The sequence below is a fragment of the Citrus sinensis genome, chromosome 2 (assembly GCF_022201045.2).
Source record: "Citrus sinensis cultivar Valencia sweet orange chromosome 2, DVS_A1.0, whole genome shotgun sequence".
Lineage (NCBI taxonomy): Eukaryota > Viridiplantae > Streptophyta > Magnoliopsida > Sapindales > Rutaceae > Citrus > Citrus sinensis.
Genome location: NC_068557.1, coordinates 27866575 through 27886509, shown reverse-complemented (window position 1 = coordinate 27886509; position 19935 = coordinate 27866575). Strand labels below are relative to the sequence as shown.

At 36.3% G+C, this 19935-nt stretch overlaps 3 protein-coding genes and 1 long non-coding RNA gene across 6 annotated transcripts; 2 read left to right on the top strand and 2 right to left on the bottom strand.

Moving 5' to 3' along the window:
• Positions 1-64: 64 nt before the first annotated feature.
• LOC102612312 (GDP-L-galactose phosphorylase 1) lies at positions 65-4759 on the bottom strand. Of its 3 annotated transcripts, XM_006468258.4 has the most exons (9): positions 4608-4755; positions 4351-4434; positions 3248-3692; positions 2325-2443; positions 2191-2250; positions 1889-2074; positions 1467-1640; positions 982-1236; positions 65-422 (listed from the first exon to the last, which is right to left on the bottom strand). In XM_006468258.4, the coding sequence occupies exons 3-9, from the start codon at positions 3336-3338 to the stop codon at positions 231-233; spliced, it is 1077 nt and encodes a 358-aa protein (XP_006468321.1). In that variant the 5' UTR covers positions 3339-3692; positions 4351-4434; positions 4608-4755; the 3' UTR covers positions 65-230. The 3 variants fall into 3 exon arrangements, with proteins under 3 accessions (XP_006468321.1, XP_024951379.1, XP_024951378.1); XM_025095611.2 differs by lacking the exon at positions 982-1236 and having other exon boundaries at positions 4608-4759; XM_025095610.2 differs by lacking the exon at positions 4351-4434 and having other exon boundaries at positions 4608-4748.
• Positions 4760-4960: 201 nt separating this feature from the next.
• Positions 4961-11032, top strand: LOC102612614 (obg-like ATPase 1). The gene is made up of 12 exons (XM_006468259.3): positions 4961-5308; positions 5867-6034; positions 6136-6259; positions 6817-6908; positions 7640-7738; positions 7857-7970; positions 8442-8506; positions 8646-8762; positions 8995-9070; positions 9434-9526; positions 10040-10090; positions 10684-11032. Exons 1-12 carry the CDS (start codon positions 5222-5224, stop codon positions 10780-10782), a joined length of 1185 nt encoding a protein of 394 aa, XP_006468322.1. The 5' UTR covers positions 4961-5221; the 3' UTR covers positions 10783-11032.
• Positions 11033-13188: 2156 nt separating this feature from the next.
• Positions 13189-18492, top strand: LOC102612922 (LRR receptor-like serine/threonine-protein kinase GHR1). Its single transcript, XM_006468260.4, has 4 exons — positions 13189-13837; positions 14171-15315; positions 15437-16978; positions 17721-18492. The coding sequence occupies exons 2-4, from the start codon at positions 14259-14261 to the stop codon at positions 18302-18304; spliced, it is 3183 nt and encodes a 1060-aa protein (XP_006468323.2). The 5' UTR covers positions 13189-13837; positions 14171-14258; the 3' UTR covers positions 18305-18492.
• Positions 17513-19826, bottom strand: LOC112497178 (uncharacterized). Its single transcript, XR_003063774.2, has 2 exons — positions 19638-19826; positions 17513-18926 (listed from the first exon to the last, which is right to left on the bottom strand). It is a non-coding gene; the product is annotated as an uncharacterized LOC112497178 (long non-coding RNA).
• Between the last annotated feature and the right edge of the window lie 109 nt (positions 19827-19935).

Below are 19935 nucleotides of genomic sequence, written 5' to 3'. Positions count from 1 at the left end.
TACTTATAAAAGGATTATAGAAATCCTCTTCTGCTGGAAATGAAATTAGAAGTACTTCCAACGGTTCAACCCAAGAACTTAACAGTACGATATCTTGTTCAAATAGCACATCATTTCTAGGTTTCAAGCGCAAGAAAAATCTGAAAAGATGAAACACAATGCATTTACAAAATCAAGTGGAGTATGAAACAGGAGGTTTGTTGTGCCACACATCCATCAGAGGTCGCATATCAAACAGCAAGTTTACTTGCAATGCTACAACAAAGCTGCTTCACTACCTGGAAGCCTTCATCATTGAGTGAGACAGCACTCAGTCGTTTATGTATAGCCTCCTCAGTGACTTGATCAAATTCATATTTTGACCCAAATAAGAAATATCCACCGCATTCCCAAGCCAAGAGGTTTCCTGAGATTGCTGATTTCTACACCAAAAGACAATAAAAATCAGTCACCAGCAACATGAAAAAATTAAATCATCTTGCATGACACAAGCTTCAAAAGAAACCATTACTAGTAATCTGAAAACACACTATCAAAAACAATTAAAAAGAGGAGTGCTTCAACCCACATGCAAGCAACTGCAATGTCCACAGCACCCCATATCACAAAGTATGACTTGGCCACACATGAATCTTTCATATCAAAGTAGTACGACAAAACCAATCAATTCAAGATATTAAATGCATCCAGAACCAAATTTTATACGTTAAATAAAATGTAAATGCAGCTTGGGGCTGTGATGGTCATATTCAAAGGATATACAAGTTATATTTCTCCATTGTATAACATTCTCTTTCTCTTTTTTCTTTAAACAACTCACAATCATCATAATTCACATGCCTTTGTGCATTATTAAGTGCTTATGATTTAATTAGTTCAGGAACAGATCATTCTCATGAACAATGAGCGACCAAAGAGAAGGGACACAACACAACAAAATTATATCAAAGATCTTCCTGAATAGGCTATAGGTCATTTTACCTGAAGAAACAAAAAGATCCTTTTGCCGCAATCGGATATTAGAAGATTGTATGAAATGTTCTTTTCTCGTAAAGAAGAACAAATCTCAGATATGGCCTCCATCATTATTATTCTATTGTTGTAAGTGTACTCAAAGAGAATGGTCTTAATGGGGTAATCTATCAGAGTACTGATGTAAATCCCTCTCTGCCCATCACTAAAGAAAGTATCAATAGGCATGAGCTCCACAGGCAAATGATCTGGAAAATAGCATGCCTACACCAACAGGAGAAGTAAATTTCCCAGGTAGTCCAAAGCGAACATTAAAAAATTAAAAAGCAAGAAAATATGGCAACCAAAATAAACAGAGCATAAAAGTGGCAGCTTGACATAATAATCTCTGCAACATAAATTAGGGATAATGAGGCCAAAATCACAGTTCTATCTCTCATTAACTATTGAGTACTAGAAGCAAGAAAGGAGAACAACTGTTAGCAATTCAGTACCTGAAAATATACATGAGAAGCACCAGGGCTAGAGCAATCATAGAACAAGCGGAAAGAATAGTTATTTATTTCAAAAGCAATCCTCACAATCATCTCAAAGGATCTTGCATCTGGATATAGTCTGTTAGAGCCACAAGGCACCACGAAGACATGGCCGTATTCAATCGGGTTCGCCTTAAAAACCACACAATCAGATTAGAAGAATGAGTCATTCAAACACGGCATAATGGATGCCACTCAACATCTATAACTGACTATCCCTATAAGAAATGAGTACACAGCCAAATGAGAACCCAATGGACTTGGAAAAAAAGAACACCGTATAAATGTCCAAAGCAGGAAACATTCGTCTGATTATCCCATATGCCTCATATTTACCATCATCATAGTGCAAGACACAAATAACTTACAATCAGCCTTACATTTATAATAACCAAGATGCTATCATTGGGCACAGCAGCTGAAGGAATAAGCTCAGAGTTTGCCTTTTCACTGCGTGTAACACAAAAGAGAAGCTCCTCATTTTGGTCTATGGAGTTCAATATAAATGGATCCATGATCCATTTTTCATTCAATTGAGCAAGAAACTTTTTCCCACCACTGATGACCTGCAGGAAATACCTAAGATATGAGAGACTTAAATGCTAAGTAAATCTTTGTTTATTTTTTATTTAAAAAAAATCCAGCTACGTAACAATAAGAATACTGATGCTATATTAACAACCTTAATTTCAGAGGCTGTCACGTCATATCTGAAACAACCCCTCCACATCCGCTCTTCCCACTACAAGTAAAAGAAGGCATTTAGAGGTAGTAATTAGGGCTGAACGAGAAGTGCGATTCACATTTATCCTCTACCTGAGCAAGAAGAAGAGCATCTAGCAAACTTAGATCTTCGGGAACACCTGAAGGCTCCACAAACGAAGTATTGTCAAAGAAAGATTGGTTACCCAAGCAGTAATTAAGGGTTTTCACACCTGTCCAAATTTTTCGGATAGTCAAAACATTAACAAGGAAAGATTGTTTGCTTCCTGAGTTCAATCACTCACCATTCAAACTTTGGTAGAACAAGTTCATATACAAAAGATGCAAATAAAACAGACATGATATGTAAAAAATTTACCTAAGATCAACAACCACAAGGTCCATAGCCCCTCACCTCATTACTAATTGAGCAGAGCAAAGTCATATTAGACAATACATTTATATAAAAGAAAACTTATATTGCAGGTCATTAATTGTCAATAATCTCAGTCAGATGTCTTGGTTACAGCTGCTTTGGATAATTCCCTTTGTAGCTAAAAGAAAAATGAAATTGATAGACTGCGATGCTACACTGAGTACAATATAAGCCCAGTTTCTTTAAGGGGCTGAATACCATATTTTAAATAATTTAATTCATAATTAAAATCAAAATAGGGCACTTATATTGTCCTCAGTGAGTGCTCACCCAAAAACTATTAACAGGGACAACGCATCGTTTAAAATAATAAAAAAAAGGAAATAATAACGAAATTAACTAGTATGTCCATCACAATCTATGGAATCAAATCCAAATGTAATACATTTTATTCCATTACACAAAAATGGTACAATAAATTTTAGAAAGAAATTCCTAATACCCATGCTTACACACATAATATTCCAATAATCCTAAAAGAGGGGAGGGGTGGTTGTCATGTGTCATAAATGGAAGTTTCCAGCAGTTTTTTGAAGCAAACTAATAACGTTGGAAGAATGACATATGTAAAATAGATTACTAAAAGCAAACAGCAACTAACCTTGAAAACAGAGGAAAGAACATTTTAGTTGTTCAGGTGTTGCAGACTTTGTGAGAGATTTGGTATGTTCAAGCTGCTTGATGGTAACCATGCTCAATAACAAAATATTTGTAAACTAACAATAAATTGAAAGAAATCTACTGTGAAATGTTGTTCCAGCTCCCACCACAAATTTGGAGGGTTAGATAAGTTGGATGCCTGTATCAGCACCCACCACCAGCAAGGAAGGTAAGATCTGCCGGATGCCCACCAGCTGAAGGTAGGGCACCACGACCACCGTGAAATGAAGGGGACGCAATCAAGAATTTAGGGAAAGCTTGCAAACATTCTTCGCCCCTTCTAATCTTAATACAAGCCTCTCGTGTTAGAGCCGTGATTGAACAAAGGAAGCCAGCCTTTTTGGGCCAGCAGATTGCCTTCCGTCTTTATAAATCTTGAAGGAATACTGCGGAAATATAATGAGCAGGTCAGTCAGCATTAAAAATCTCAAACTTCAATCAAGCAGAAAAGCCTGATAATGACTTCTGAGTATAGGAAGGAAAATTAAGTAACTATAATCTTCAATAAAAGTGTTTCAATTAGTTGCCACCATAAGAATAAAATCTCAGGGGCAAGAAAGCTCATTGCCTTATGGCTATAGGTATTCACTAGTGTTTCAATTAGTTGCTACCATAAGAATAACCGTGTTAAGGGCTGAAAATGGTTAGCAGACCCTTTAACAAATTCACTAGAATTCATCTCTTAATTTGAAAAGTATCACTTAATTCACTCATTCATTTCCCTCTTAGACCTTTTTAAATATTCAAAAAAAATTCTAAGAGGCAATAGATTATCAATTCATTGACACATGACATGGTGATGGTGACAGTGAATTCACTATGATAATAATCACCATTGCCTTCATTACTATCATCGTGTAACCACACGTGGTATTAACAATATTTAGGTAACCAAATGCTGATAAAATATAAAGGACTCTACTTTTAATTTTCTTTTCATTTCCTCAATTATCCCAACAACCAAATAATTTACTCCGTGATTAAGAAATAAACATAATTAATGAAGATGAGCCCGAGAAAGTGTAATGAGGGAGTAATTTAGACCTCTGACTCTCTGAGAGCTTATATAAGCCGTGATAAAGAAACTTCTCTAATCACAACAATCAGCGTCCAACTACAAAGCAAGATCTGTATATCGACAGTGAAAACAAATTAATTACCCGATGGTGCAAAAGAAAATTCAAGTAATTCAATAATTTATTAGCTAACAACAATCAACGGCATAATAATAATAATTCCAAAAAAAAATAAAGCAAAGGAGTGAAAATCATTTAATTCTCAAAAACCTTTTAAAAGTTTACCTCGAAAGCCGTAATCTCTGCAAAGCAAAATGAAAAAAAATACTACAATACAACCCGATCTGTTTAGACAACGAAAGAATTTGATGCCGCCATGACGTGGGATGATTACCTTGCTGACTGGTCAAAAAATCTACAGAGGTTTTTTATTTCCAATAGAAATCTGACACGCGTGCAGTTCAGCCGCCAGAACAAACACGTGGGCAAACGTGCCGAACGTACGAGTAGCTGCGTCCTGCCCGTGTCCGTGGGCCGCGGTAATTGAACGAAATACTTGTACATCGTCGTTTTATTAGTATGAGCCATGAGGTGTCGTATTGGTAACTGCACTTGCAATTCTCGTTACATTTTGAAGTGTCTTGATTTCGGTGGCCATCTGTCTCTAGAAAATGTATGCGCGGTCATTTTTGCAAAGAAACTTTTTATTTGTTCCTTTTTTCCAAAAAACTCGCGCTGTAATGTGATTGTGCGTCTCACCGTGCTTTCCTCTTAGACCACACGAAGGGCGCAGGCGCAGACGCAGACTCAGACTCAGACTCAGACTCAGACTCGCATCTTACTTACTCTGTCTGCAAAACCCTAGGACTAGAAGAAGTAGAGCCCTCTCTCCGAAACAAATGCCGCCAAAAGCTTCAAAATCAAAAGAAGCGCCAGCTGAGCGCCCCATCCTAGGCCGATTCTCTTCTCATCTCAAGATTGGCATTGTAATTGCTAATTCTTCTCTTCAAATCCAGATGCTTTTAAGCTAGTTTATTATTTGATTTTGTTTAAACACTTTCTCTCTTTTTATTGTGTGATCGGATATGATGATATAGTAGATTCTCTTTCTTCTTTTCTTTTTGGTCTACTTTTATGGTGAAATGAAATGCTGAGCGAATTGGCATTTTTATTGAATCGATTTATCTGGTTTTATTTATCGAATTCTTTTAATTCAGAGAGTGAGACTTCAGTGCGTTTGTGAAAAGCGTTTTTATTAAATTTAAACACTTCTTGCGTAAGGAATTTTCAATAGCTTTTTGAAAAGCATCTATCAAGTGTTCTTGAATAAGATGTTGAGCATGTTTTCTTTTGCTGAAAAATCTCATACTACGTGCTTCTTCTTAAGAAATTCAATTGTTCCTTATCCCCGTAAGCAGTTTTTCTATTTCAAACAGTTGCTGTAAGATAGAAACAAAAGCATTTTTCTTTTTATCACTTGGAATGCTTTCTGACATCCAAACAACCTAGTATAGTTTTAATTTTATTATTTGTGGTGGATTCAGGTTGGATTGCCAAATGTTGGCAAATCTACACTTTTCAACACGCTCACTAAGTTAGCAATACCCGCCGAGAATTTCCCTTTTTGCACCATCGAGCCCAATGAAGCTCGGGTTAATATCCCTGATGAGCGATTTGAGTGGCTTTGCCAGTTGTTCAAGCCAAAAAGCGCGGTACACTAGCTAATTTGTTAATGCTGTAGTTTGGCTTTATATTGGACTATGTTTTTGTTGTTTTGTGTAACATTATTATATTTTGATTTTTTGATGTTCAGGTTCCAGCTTTCCTGGAGATCCATGATATAGCTGGACTAGTTAGAGGAGCCCATGAAGGACAAGGCTTGGGCAACAGTTTCTTATCTCACATCCGTGCGGTTGATGGAATTTTTCATGTTCTACGTAAGGCATTTACATTATTAGTGTTGAATATCTTGGAATGTCGCTACTTCGTGTTATTTAATATTTATTAGTTGAATGATTTGTAATGATTAATGTCATGAGTGTGACTGTAACTCTAATCTGTGGAATTGTTACTGAGTTAATTTTTTTTTTCTCTTTCTGCACTAAATATCATTTTTAGCCTTATAAAATATATAAACAAATAAATATCATGTTTATCTTGTTAAATTCTTGAAACCATTTTTCTTTTGTATGTGCACCCATGTCTTTTCTTCATCTTCATCTTGTACTTCTCTGTTACAATGATGGACTGTGGTAGTAAGCTGCAAATTAATGGATGTATGTACGTTGACGTTGTTTGGCTGCTATTTTTAATACTTAGGAGCCAAGGAACTTTTCTGTGTACCTCTTGCAGGAAGGTTCATTTCTCATTCTTGTAGAACTTGTGTTCATACCGGTAGTTAATAATAGATGCATTGATTTGTTGGTTTGTTCTCCTATTTGTAATGTTTTTACAGTGGAACCCATCTTCTTAAGTTTCAAGTTTCATTTTACAGGTGCATTTGAAGATCCCGACATTATCCATGTTGATGACTCTGTCGATCCTGTGAGGGATTTAGAGGTTATAAGTGCAGAATTACGGCTAAAGGTATTGCTGTTTCTGGATCTCAAGTTCATGACTTTGTTCTTTGGTCTTTAGTTCGTGGATGCTTGATTGGTTTGCACTATGATTATAAATTGGTTTCTATTTAAGTTTAGAAATTACAGCAGTATAAGAAAGACTGCTTATGATCGTTCCAATTATTTTTTCAAGGAGATCTCATCTGCACTGCCTGTTTAGGATCTCTATTTCATATTTTGAGTTTGAGTTTGATATACTTAACTCCTCACCATTTTTTATAAGATATATGCACATCCTGGAGAGGTTCACGTAATTAGTCTCTCTTGCTACTGATGCATGCCTAGGTAAGTTGTCCAACATTAGTTTTCCAATTATACTTGGTGTAATGTATGTGGATTGCAATGTTTATACATGAAATTTACATGAAAGAAGCATATTTTCAAGCATATATTCTTCAAGTGAGACTAATATGTTTACCTAGGTTTTCTGGTTCATTATTTTAGGTCAAAATTCAATATTTTGTTATCCTCTGTGTCCTTTTCATTTTAAAGGGGTTTGAAGCAAAAATTAGAAAACTTAAAAAGAGGACTATCATATATATATTTTCCGTAATAAAATTTTGTAGTGCTTGATTGACTATTTCTAAAGGCATCCTGTTTGTTTAATTTCTCATAATTTTACTTTTTTTCATAATGTCTTTGGCATCCCAACCTATCTATTGAGATTCAAGAACATACTACCTTTTATGTGACTTGTAGGATATTGAATTCATGGAAAGGAGGATTGAAGATGTTGAGAAGAGCATGAAGAGGAGCAATGACAAACAGTTAAAAATAGAGCATGAGTTGTGTCAAAGGGTCAGTGGCTTTACTGCCTTGGATAATATTCTCAGCTTGAATTTTTGGCTTCTGTTTTTACCATTTTTCTCCTTTAAGGAAGTGATTGATATGTAGTGCTGGTGGTTCTTATCTACAGGTTAAGGCCTGGCTTCAGGATGGAAAAGACGTCCGCCTTGGGGATTGGAAAGCCGCTGACATTGAGATACTGAATACTTTTCAATTGCTTACTGCCAAGCCTGTAGTTTACTTGGTATCTATTTTGCTTTTCTCGTTATAGCATGGAAGAGTTCTGTTTGGAATTTGTTGAGCTAGCTATACTTGTTGCTTATTTCATTTACTTATATTTAGACATCTTTTCACCCCTGGCTAAGATGCACTGTATCTGTTTGTATGGTGTCAAGTTATCAAGAGTACTCATTCATACAAGCAAAAATGATTATAATATTATTTTCTAGTGAAGAAAGAAAAGCTATTGGTGATATTTTTCTGCCTGATCCAATGAATTGGGTTCACTATTTACTCACAAAAGAAGAGCTTGTTGTGTCGAGAATTTCCATAGAAAAATTGTAGCATGTATGAAAACTCAGCAGTAGTGCTACAGTTTTATCTTTTGGGTTTTATATTTCTTTGATTTTACTCCGTCCATATTCAAATTTTTCATCCTACTCAGTTGCAATGGTACAGCCTCTGAATTTCTATCATAAATTATGTCTATCTACAGGTTAACATGAATGAGAAGGATTACCAAAGAAAGAAAAACAAGTTCTTGCCCAAGATTCACGCTTGGTGTGTGCTTATTTTTAAACTTAACAATGATTTAAGCCCGTGAAAGGGATGTTTCATGGAAAGAAATTTAAGATGTCATTGTGTCACTGCTGTGTGTTCTTTTGTCAAAAGTAATGAGAATCACATTATCTTTTTTTAGGGTTCAAGAGCATGGGGGCGAACAAATTATTCCTTTCAGTTGTGCGTTAGAGAGAAATCTTGCTGATATGCCTCCAGATGAAGCGGCAAAGTATTGCGAGGAGAACAAGGTACAAAGGTTAGTGCATTTGAACTTCGTTTATCTCTCTAAAATCAGGGGTTGATGTTTGTCTGGATTATATGAAAATATTTTCATCCTTTCAAATTATTTGGTTATGCATTTCTAAGGTGCCTTACGTTAAACATGAAAAGAATTTTCTGGAGAAAGTTTCTGGAATTATGCAAATAGGAACAGAGAGTAGATTTCTAATGATTGTACAATTAAGTTAACTATGATTATTTTGCAACAGTGCTCTTCCAAAAATCATCAAGACTGGTTTTTCGGCGATTAATCTCATATACTTTTTCACAGCAGGCCCTGATGAGGTAATATAAATATTTTATAATTCTTGATGTCAATTTCTTTAGTTTTGTGTATTAACAAGTTTTGTGGAAGCATTGAATGTAATTTAAAGCTGTTTAGCAGCCCAATGGTTCATGCCATTGTTTTTTTCCTCTGTTTACTACTTTCATAATGCTATCATCTAGATTTAGATGATAAATTTAATATTTGTAAATGTGAGAAGGATTGAACTTCGACTCGAATAACTCTTTTCTGCATCTTTATTCTCTTCTTCCTTGTATGAGACATTCTGCTGTGCCGCCTAGTTAAAGTCTGGACTATACTTTCCATGTCTTTAGCTTTGATGGATGAGTGGATGAAGGTCTAAATAATTTGTCCTTTCTCAGGTGAAGTGCTGGCAAATTAGAAGGCAGACAAAGGCTCCTCAGGCCGCTGGGACTATCCATACTGATTTTGAGAGAGGATTCATTTGTGCTGAGGTTGTTGCTTGTTTGTGATTTATGAAAGTTTCAGAGATTACAGTGTTGTGTCATGTACAGTATATCTCAAAGTTTTGTCCAGTGCATTGTTGGTGATACTAGCTATATGCCTATTTTGTTCCTAAGTTGGGACACCCGCAAAAATAACTATCACCATCATAACCATGTTCTGGTCTTTCTTACACCTGTTAAGCTTCCTGTCCTCTGTAAGCATTAGCATCAGTCCAACCATACACTTCCACCATTGCTATTCTGCCATTTCATCACATATTGTGTTGATTTCAATAATTGTTTTTGCATCCCATTCCAGTCAGCATGACATTTGTTGTTGACCTGCAGCTGTGATTTTTCATCTATAATACCTCAGAAAAGTATGATCAAGAGTATAATGTTTTATCATTTTCTCAAAACCAAAACATCTTTATGGTTGTACTTGATTTTCACTAATGGCTATTTCGACATTTATGCTGAACCTCTAAAAGTCACTGACTTGGACTGTTTTATGATGTCTAGGTGATGAAATTTGATGATCTGAAGGAACTTGGTAGTGAACCAGCTGTTAAGGTAAATGTTTTAATCTCAAGATTTATTATCATTATCAGTATACTCTCTTGTCCATCTTGTCATTGCAAATCCACTGAATTTGCATGTCATTGGTTGAGAATAGTACTGTACAGGCCAGAATACAAAAGCAGCTGAATAAACTTGTAAAAACAAAAATTGATGAGATCAGAATTATAAATTTTGACTTCTGGCTTGTGTATGTGGGATGGGAAAGAGCCTAGCAGCCCTAGGGTCTGCTTAGTTTTGAACTTGGGAAGCTAGGTATATAGTCTTTTTCTGCTGAAAGAAGTTTACTTGAATATGAAGAATGATTTGTGATGTTCAGTTGAGGGTGTACAATTTGATAGCAAATGATTGCTTGTAAGATAATGGTGGAATCATAAAATCTTATTGATAATGAAACAGCACATCTGGGAAATGATCTAAAACATTGAAAGCCTTGACCTCCTTAAAATATAAGGTATTTGATATTCTTTCTAGCGGAAAGTAATCTGGCGTTTCCAAACCAGAAAAGAGTCAAGAGTCTTTTCCTTGTTTTGTATCCTTAGTTGGTCTTAACCTTGGGGGATAATGAACTAATGGTTTTCGTACAGGCTGCCGGAAAGTACAAGCAGGAGGGAAAAACCTATGTGGTTCAAGATGGGGACATAATATTTTTCAAGTTCAATGTTTCCGGTGGTGGGAAGAAGTGAGATTTACACCCGTGCTAAGAATTGAGTTACTTTCCCGGGTTTAAGATGGTTGTGAGTTGTTAATTTTGATCCATAATCTTGAATGCTGTTTGATCATAATCATTTGTATCCTTTTTTGTTCTGCTAGAGCATTTCATGAATTATTTACATGTCAGGCAGACATGAGAGAGCCATTGATTAGTATATGGCTCTACCATTATCTGAAAATTTTACAGATGAAAATATATGCTTTTGGTTTCATTGAGTTTTAGTTGAATCTTGATTTTAGTACTAAAATTTTAGTTGATTCATTTTAGTCTTTTAAAGTTGGTTTATCTTGCAAGTAAATAAGCTTCAGTCCAGACCCGAAAGGCCGAAAAGCAAAAAGCAGTTTTCAAAATAGAAGTATGATACTGCATAGGATGTTTATCTTGCAAGTTAATTTTTTTTTTTTCCCCATAAAGTTTAACTGGATGATATGTGTATTGGATCTATTCAATCCATTGGTGCGGATTTAAGGTTAAAATGTCGCCATAATGTTAACAAAAATCCACTTGTTTGATTTAATTAAGTATGGTATTATATTCCAACTTGCGGCAAAAAAAATGTGCATTTTGTGACGTTACATTTTAAACCGAAGTTCATTTAAGTCGAACTGAAAGTGGGGGAAGGATAAAAAGGTTTCTCCGTTTTAAGAACTGCTATCCATAAAAAGTAAAAACCGAAGGCATATTGTCCGTGGTTGGCATTGGCGCCTTTATCATAAAAATATTACTAGCTCTCTAAAAGCCTTCCCCCCCTCCCCCTTCTGTTTTTTCCAAGTGAGCAAGCACTTTAAAAGCTAAGTCAATTATTTTTAACTTAATTAAATAGTAACCCAGCAACTGTTTCACTTTTAAAGCCAAATTGGTTACCTTTTTCAGACTTACCATGGTGAAGGGACGCAGAATTAGCTCAAAAGTTGTACCCTTAAATTATATTATCATCCTGTCAACAATGAAGAATCCTTTCTTACTTTTAATGGCAAACTTTGGATAATTCCGTATACCTAAATATAACGAGAATCGATTGAATTTGAAGTCGTCTTGTATGTAAGTTGTATGTATTTTGAGTTGATAATTAATTACCCTTTGTTAAAACGGACAGTCGAAATACTCGAATTTATTATGCTTTGTAATAATGCATATACAAGCAGTCTTTCACCGCGTATCCTACTAGATTAGACTGCCTTTTGTACCACTAGATTTCTAGTAACATATGCCTTCTCTTCTTTGGTTCCCCGGCGGCCGAGCTCAGGATTTGTTCCGTTGCTTCATGAGATATAGTTATTTTCCGACAAAAGAATATTATCACAAATTAATATAGAAGAAGAACATGAACAATAAAAGCTAATTCACATAATTTGTTTTGAGAAATCTTCAACTCTCATCATTGCCTTCCTTTGACTCTTTTAAGTATCTCGGCTCGGCGATTCGCTGGGTTGGGTTAATGGGTTTATATTCTTCCAAAGCTTCGATTTCTTGAACGAATATTAAGTTTTAACCATATGCCAAAAAGACCTACTCGAATGATATTGCCTTCCACCACTAACAACACTAATTTTTTTTAAAAAAAAGTAAATAAATAAAAGAGACAAGGAACAAAGTTATGGTGCCTGTTATGGTCAATGAAAAAAATTGATTGTATCATATTTACAATAAACATATCAATCTTATAAATTTCTGAAGTTTAGGTAGTTATACAACTGATAATAAATCAAACTACATAAATTAACGAGGCATGTGGTTGCAACTTCTTTTTTTTTTTTTAATATGAACTACAAAAAAAAAAAAGCAAAAAAAAAATTATGATTCTTCTACAATTATGTTATAATCTTTTTGGGTGTTTGATTATTATTGCTAATCTTTCTCTAAATCTTTCTCCCAAACACAATAATTATTACCACACGATCACTGAAGCCCAAAAGAGAAAGTTACTCCACGAACAAAACACATGATAGCGGACAAAACACAATCACATCATGGACCACTTTGTTTAACTTGATTTTACGTTTAACCTCTGTGGTCCCTCAGATCTACATACCAATCGGTCAGCTGTGTAAAAACTAAACAAAATGCGGTCCCACATACAGTTATAGCTGGGACCACATCGTTGACGTGTCAGCATCTCTGTCGTTAATCAATTTTGGGTCCCATTTCTTTCGTTGGACCATCATTATAAACACACCAACTTCACCTCTTGTGTGACATTATTGGGAATTGCAAGTTTGCTACAGCCCTGGTCAAAGGGGCATTGTGGGGTCCTTGAAACGTGGCACACTCACGTCACACTCTCCCATGCACACAGAAAGGAGGGGGGAAAAAAACTGGATTTGATAATTACTTTGACGTCCGCGATGTAAAGTGAAGGAAGATTCTTCTTTTTTGGCGGGTAAATCCCTAATTATGTAAGTGGATTACAAACCGAAAAAAAAAAAAGCAAAGGCCCTAAACATTTTCCCGCTATCTTTTTGTCTTTTACTGACACCGGACCCTCGAAAGGATGGACAAAAATTATGAAATATTTTAATTTTGTTTGAGTCTTCACATGTTTCCTCAGACTGTGTAAATGGACAAAGCTGATGTCTTTTGGGGTTTTGTCGATACTACTATTAAACAAAGATTAGGGTTTTGGCTTTGGTTAAAGCTGCTTAAAAGTATTGTCTTTAGGGTTTTAATAACCAAAATATTTCTGGGTCCCCTTCATTTATTACTTTCTAGTTGAGAGAATGAAGTCCCATTTCTTGTTTAAGCTTTCTTTTATTTTTAATGAGTATTTTTAGCGTCCTACTCGACTTGGCTCTGTAGTGTGTCTGTACAAGCAGGTAAGCTAAAAAATCCCTGTGCATGTTGTTCCAAATTCTTGTAAATGCAAGAAAGTGGTCCTGTTTGCTTCAAAGTTCGAGTCTTTTGGTGGAAAGAGTCACTATGGAGCCTGCATTGTCGATGAAAACAGAGATCTTGGTTTGGAAATACTGTTGGGGAAGCAGAATCATTCCCGTCAAGCTTTAGTCTTCCAATATTTGGTCCTTTATCAGGTAAAAAAATGCTGAGCGAGAAGCCAAGTTCAAGTTTTGTCTAACTGTATGAAAGTCATTTTGTTGAAGAAAGGGTTTTTGTGTGTTTTCTTGCCTTTTAACTGTCAAACATTTGCATTTTAGTTTATTCGCAGAGGCCAAATCTTGAAAATCATTATCATCATCATCATTCATCATCATCATCATCATTATTATTACTATTATTATTATTATTATTTTAAGAAATCGAGCCGAGGCTGTCTAAGGGGTTATTTTCTCTAGATATTGAAGATAATATTGCAGTTTATGTTGTTTTGCTGTTAGCCCGTAACTGATCTTATTATATTTTGTTAGGTTCTTTGAAGTTTGTAGAGTAAAAAGCCAGTGATTCGCCTTTCGGTTGTTGACATTTAGTTAGTGTCGTTCTAGTGACTGCGTTAGTATGAAGCTCTTTAGGCTTCTAGTGTTATCCCTATATTTCCTTTCTTCCGTGGGGCAGCTTCCCTCACAGGACATTTTGGCATTGCTGGAATTCAAGAAAGGAATCAAGAATGACCCTACTGGATTTGTTCTTAATTCATGGAATGAGGAGTCCATTGACTTTGATGGCTGTCCTTCTTCTTGGAATGGTATAGTTTGCAATGGTGGAAATGTTGCCGGCGTTGTCCTTGATAACTTAGGTCTCTCCGCTGCTGCGGATTTGAGTGTGTTTTCAAACCTCTCAATGCTTGTGAAGCTGTCAATGTCAAACAACTCCATATCCGGTGTAATTCCTGACAACATAGGTGACTTCAAAAGCCTTGAGTTTCTTGATGTCTCTGATAATCTGTTTTCTTCATCATTACCCTCGGGGATTGGTAAACTAGAGAGCTTACAGAACCTCTCATTGGCTGGAAACAACTTCTCTGGCTTAATTCCGGATTCAGTGTCGGGGCTTGTTTCAATCCAGTCTTTAGATTTAAGCCACAATTCATTTTCTGGGTCGCTGCCACCAGCATTGACAAGGCTGAATAACTTGGTGTATTTAAACCTATCTTCTAATGGGTTTAGCAAGAGAATACCAAGAGGCTTTGAGTTGATTCTAGGACTTCAGGTGCTAGACTTTCATGGGAACAAGCTTGATGGTCATTTGGACGGGGAATTTTTCCTTCTAACAAATGCCAGTCATATTGATTTCAGTGGGAATATGTTTGTGGGCTCTAGTTCGCAGAAATTCTTACCAGGTCTGTCTCAGAGTGTTCAGTATTTAAATCTTAGCCTCAACCAGCTTACTGGGTCACTGGTGAATGGAGGCGAGCTGCAGCTCTTTGAAAATTTGAAGGTGTTGGATCTGAGCTACAATCAATTGACTGGAGAATTGCCAGGATTCAATTTTGTTTATGAGCTTCAGGTCCTCAAGCTCAGCAACAATAGATTTTCAGGGTTTATTCCTAATGACCTTTTAAAAGGAGATTCCTTGCTTTTAACTGATCTGGATTTGAGCGCCAACAATCTCTCAGGTATAACTTATACTATATTTCTTTTTGGAGTCATATCAGTCATGTGCTTGGTTGTGAAACAGTGTTAGGCAGAGTCATAATTGGCTAGTGTGCACCCCTCACATTTTAGTTCATGATTCAGGGTCAGTGAGCATGATTTTATCAACGAATCTTCACATGCTTAATCTCTCCTCAAATGGGCTCACCGGCGAACTTCCTTTGCTTACTGGAAGCTGTGCTGTACTTGATCTTTCAAACAACCAATTTGAAGGAAATTTATCCAGAATTTTGAAATGGGGTAACATAGAATATCTTGATCTGAGCCGAAATCATTTGACAGGGTCCATCCCAGAGGAAACTCCACAATTTTTGCGTTTAAATCATCTTAACCTCTCCCATAATTCTCTTAGTAGCTCTCTCCCAAAAGTCATCATTCAGTATCAGAAGCTTAGAGTCCTTGATCTCAGTTTCAACCACTTAGATGGACCTTTTCTAACCAATCTGCTAAACTCATCCACATTGCAAGAACTCCACCTTGCAGATAATTTACTCACTGGAGTTCTTGATTTCTCCCCTCCTAGTGTATCGAATCTTCAGGTTCTCGATCTTTCTCATAACCGGCTTAATGGCTATTTTCCTGATCGACTTGGTTCATTGACTGGACTTAAAGTGCTCTGTCTTGCAGGAAATAATATATCTGGTTCTCTGCCAACTTCTATGGCTAACATGACCTCTCTTAGCTCGTTAGTTATATCCCAGAACCATTTTACTGGTCCTTTGCCAAACAACTTGCCTAACAGCCTTGAAACCTTTAATGTTTCATACAATGATTTTTCTGGGGCTGTTCCTGAAAATTTGAGGAAGTTTCCTAGTTCTTCTTTCTATCCTGGAAACTCCAAATTAAGTTTTCCAGGTGGTGCACCTGGATCAGGGAGTTTTCCTGCTGAAAATTCAAATGGAAAACCTATCAGCACTATTGTCAAAGTCATCATAATAGTTTCTTGTGTAATTGCTCTTATAATTCTTATCCTGCTTGCCATCTTCATACATTATGTCCGTATATCAAGGAGAATGCCACCAGCTCATACCACGGATAAGGACATCCACGGCCGTACTCTAACTATCCCTCCTGGCAGTACTGGTACAGGCAATGGTGGAGCTTTAGTTGTTTCAGCTGAGGATCTTGTGGCGTCAAAGAAAGGATCATCATCTGGGATTTTAAGTCCAGATGAGAAAGCGGCAGTGGTAAGTGGCATATCGCCATCAAAGAACAGCCATTTGTCTTGGTCACCAGAGTCAGGGGATTCGTTCACAGCTGAAAATCTTGCAAGACTGGATGTAAGATCACCAGATCGATTGGTTGGTGAACTGCATTTTCTTGATGACACTCTCACTTTGACACCAGAGGAGCTGTCAAGGGCCCCAGCTGAAGTGTTGGGAAGGAGCAGCCATGGAACTTCTTATAGGGCAACGCTAGAGAATGGCATGTTCTTGACCGTGAAGTGGTTGAGAGAAGGTGTGGCTAAACAGAGAAAGGAGTTTGCTAAGGAGGCTAAAAAATTTGCTAATATTAGGCATCCAAATGTTGTGGGTTTGAGAGGCTACTATTGGGGACCTACGCAGCATGAGAAGCTTATTCTTTCAGATTACATCTCACCTGGAAGTCTTGCAAGCTTTCTTTATGGTAAACATTGCACTTCTTTGTCCCTCAATCTGTTCAATTTATATATGTCACTCGTTCACTTTCATCTTTTACCTACTAGTCATGAAAGTTTATTTATTTATTATTATTTTTTTTTGGGGGATAAACATGTAAGTTTACTTTGTTTTAACAACTTGACTTCTTATATCTCCACATGTCAACTCTTGAACAGTTAGTTATTAGAATAAGCAGGTAAAGGGAATTTGTGTGATCCTTACTTTAATCTATCATTTGTGATCTGGTGTGGTGGTTTTATTCAAATGACGTGCAATGCTTGATGAACTCACAATAACTGTTGTGTGATTCCTATCCTGCTTTGTTGTAGCTTGAGGGATGCATCACTGAGGCTTAAAGATTTTTGTTGTGCTTTGTCTTCTTTTTATGATCTATAAATTATAATAGCACTTGGCAAGGCAATTGACTGAAAGTTTTCTGCAGGGTCTTTTATGTAATCCCAGTGCATTCTATAGGTTGCAGCAAAGAAATTATGGCTCAGTAGTTTAATCATTCTGGATATCAAGCATATAACTGCTCAGACATCTATTTGTACATTTATCCAAATTTATACAACTGCATAGATTTGATAGGCAGATCATTTGGTTATTATTACACGTGAAATTGTGAATAAACAGACATAGGCTTTTCAAGTTTAACTCTTATGCATGTACACGACTCATATTTATCTAAACTTCATCTGCCATTGCTGATAAACCTTTATTGGCAGATCGACCTGGAAGGAAAGGTCCACCATTAACATGGGCCCAGAGGCTCAAAATAGCAGTTGATGTTGCACGTGGCCTCAACTATCTGCATTTCGACCGTGCTGTTCCGCATGGGAACCTAAAAGCAACAAACATACTATTAGATGGACCTGATCTCAATGCACGTGTTGCTGATTACTGCCTCCACCGTCTCATGACCCAAGCTGGAACTATTGAACAGATTCTTGATGCTGGGGTCTTGGGTTATCGTGCTCCAGAGTTGGCTGCTTCCAAGAAACCACACCCCTCTTTCAAGTCAGATGTTTATGCCTTTGGAGTGATATTGTTGGAGCTTCTAACTGGTAGATGTGCAGGTGATGTTATTTCCGGTGAAGGGGCTGGGGTTGATTTGACAGATTGGATGCAGTTGAAGGTAGCAGAAGGTCATGGCTCTGATTGCTTCGATGCTGCAGTGATGCCAGAGATGGTGAATCCAGCAGCTGAAAAGGGAATGAAGGAGGTCCTTGGAATTGCTTTACGATGTATACGTTCAGTGTCTGAGAGGCCAGGTATCAAGACTATATACGAAGATCTATCGTCTATATAGTTCTTTTTATCTGGTTTATCAGGTCCTGAATTTTTGTGGGGATTTAATATCTCATTGGCTCCCTTTTTGAGTACCGTCACTTTGGCGATTGTATTTTGATCAGCCAATAGTATTAACAACAATTAGTTGTAAAAAAAATGGAGCATACTTTTTTAATGGAAACAAGATTTTCATGTGTTGGAAAAGCATCACTTATTACTGCATGAATTAAGACTCAAAGTAGGACTTAAAAAGTGAGTTATCAACTTTGTAACTTCATATGATTGTAAAAATTTAAAAAAAAAAAAAAGAAGAAGAAGAAGAAGAAGAAGGCGGAATACAAGCTTAAGATTTTGACTGCTCAGTTGATTGACAATGATTTTAAATCCAAAGAGATAAGTTCAATTTGCCATGGGATGGAAATCCAGGTTACTCTTTAAGTCTTCATATATTAAAGGAAAAAATATTGCTTTGTCCTTGACGTCAATTATTTCTCAAAATAATGCACAAGCATAATTTTCCAAGGAATGCTGTTGATATGAAGGTTGGCAACCATCAAAAGCCAAAAGAACATCCATTGGTAAAAGGGATGTGAATGACCAAGCTTCGAGCTTGTCCCGATCACAGAAATAAAAGGTCCAACCTGAAAAAAAAAAAATTCCAATCATTTGAATTTCATAAAATTATATAAATAATAAAATAAACATAATAAAAAATCATGTTTTATAAAATTATACAAATAATATCATTTTTTTTTTTTGAATTTTGGGTAGGATCTAGTTGGGATAGGTAGGGCTCGAATGCGAACTCGAATTTAATTGGGCATGATATTTAGGCATGAGTTTAACTTGAAATCCTTAAGTTTGGGTTAAAGTACAAAAAATTTAGACCGGATTTAGCAGGCCAAGTCTTTTTATCATTCCTATGTGGTATTCACTAGTAGAATCAAATACTTTTAAAAATCATTTAACAAATGAGTGACATATAAAATTGAGCTTCAAGTTGGGACTCAAATATTAAATCTTTAATAACGGATGACAATAAGCACTCGTATCTATACCAGTTGAGCATCCTACCCCGTCCTCTTTCCCTATCCCCTATATCCTATTTTATTTTTTTTAACATTTCGCATAAATTTAAAAAAAAAAAAGTTAGCTCTAGATGAAGATGCAACACAATATATTAAAATATTTTAGATCAATTTCAAAATAAAAACCACAAGAAGTGACATGGAATAGAATAATAATTAGTCAATAGTCAAATAGGCTAATGTGCGGGTATGGGTCATCGTATTTTATACTTGTATGTATTCTGCTTGTCTAAATCAACGGAGATAAAAAGATTATACCCGTACCTTTAGACTCAATATCCTTCCTTTAACATAACGGCCCTAGAGAGTAGAGAGCTCCTCTTTCCGCAGGATTTTTTGCCATCTCTATCCCTAACATTATTGTTATATAAAATACGTAACTTGTGAGTTGTGACAGTTTACAAACATGCCCTTCTTACTTTGGTCTCTCCTACTCATAGTATTCTAGTAATAAGCCAGATAACTATCAGCCAAAATCATGCCCTTCTGAGCCCACCTTTCGTAACGTTGCATGTCATGACTTAAATGACGTGCAACGCTAAAGAGGAAAAAAAATGGGCCA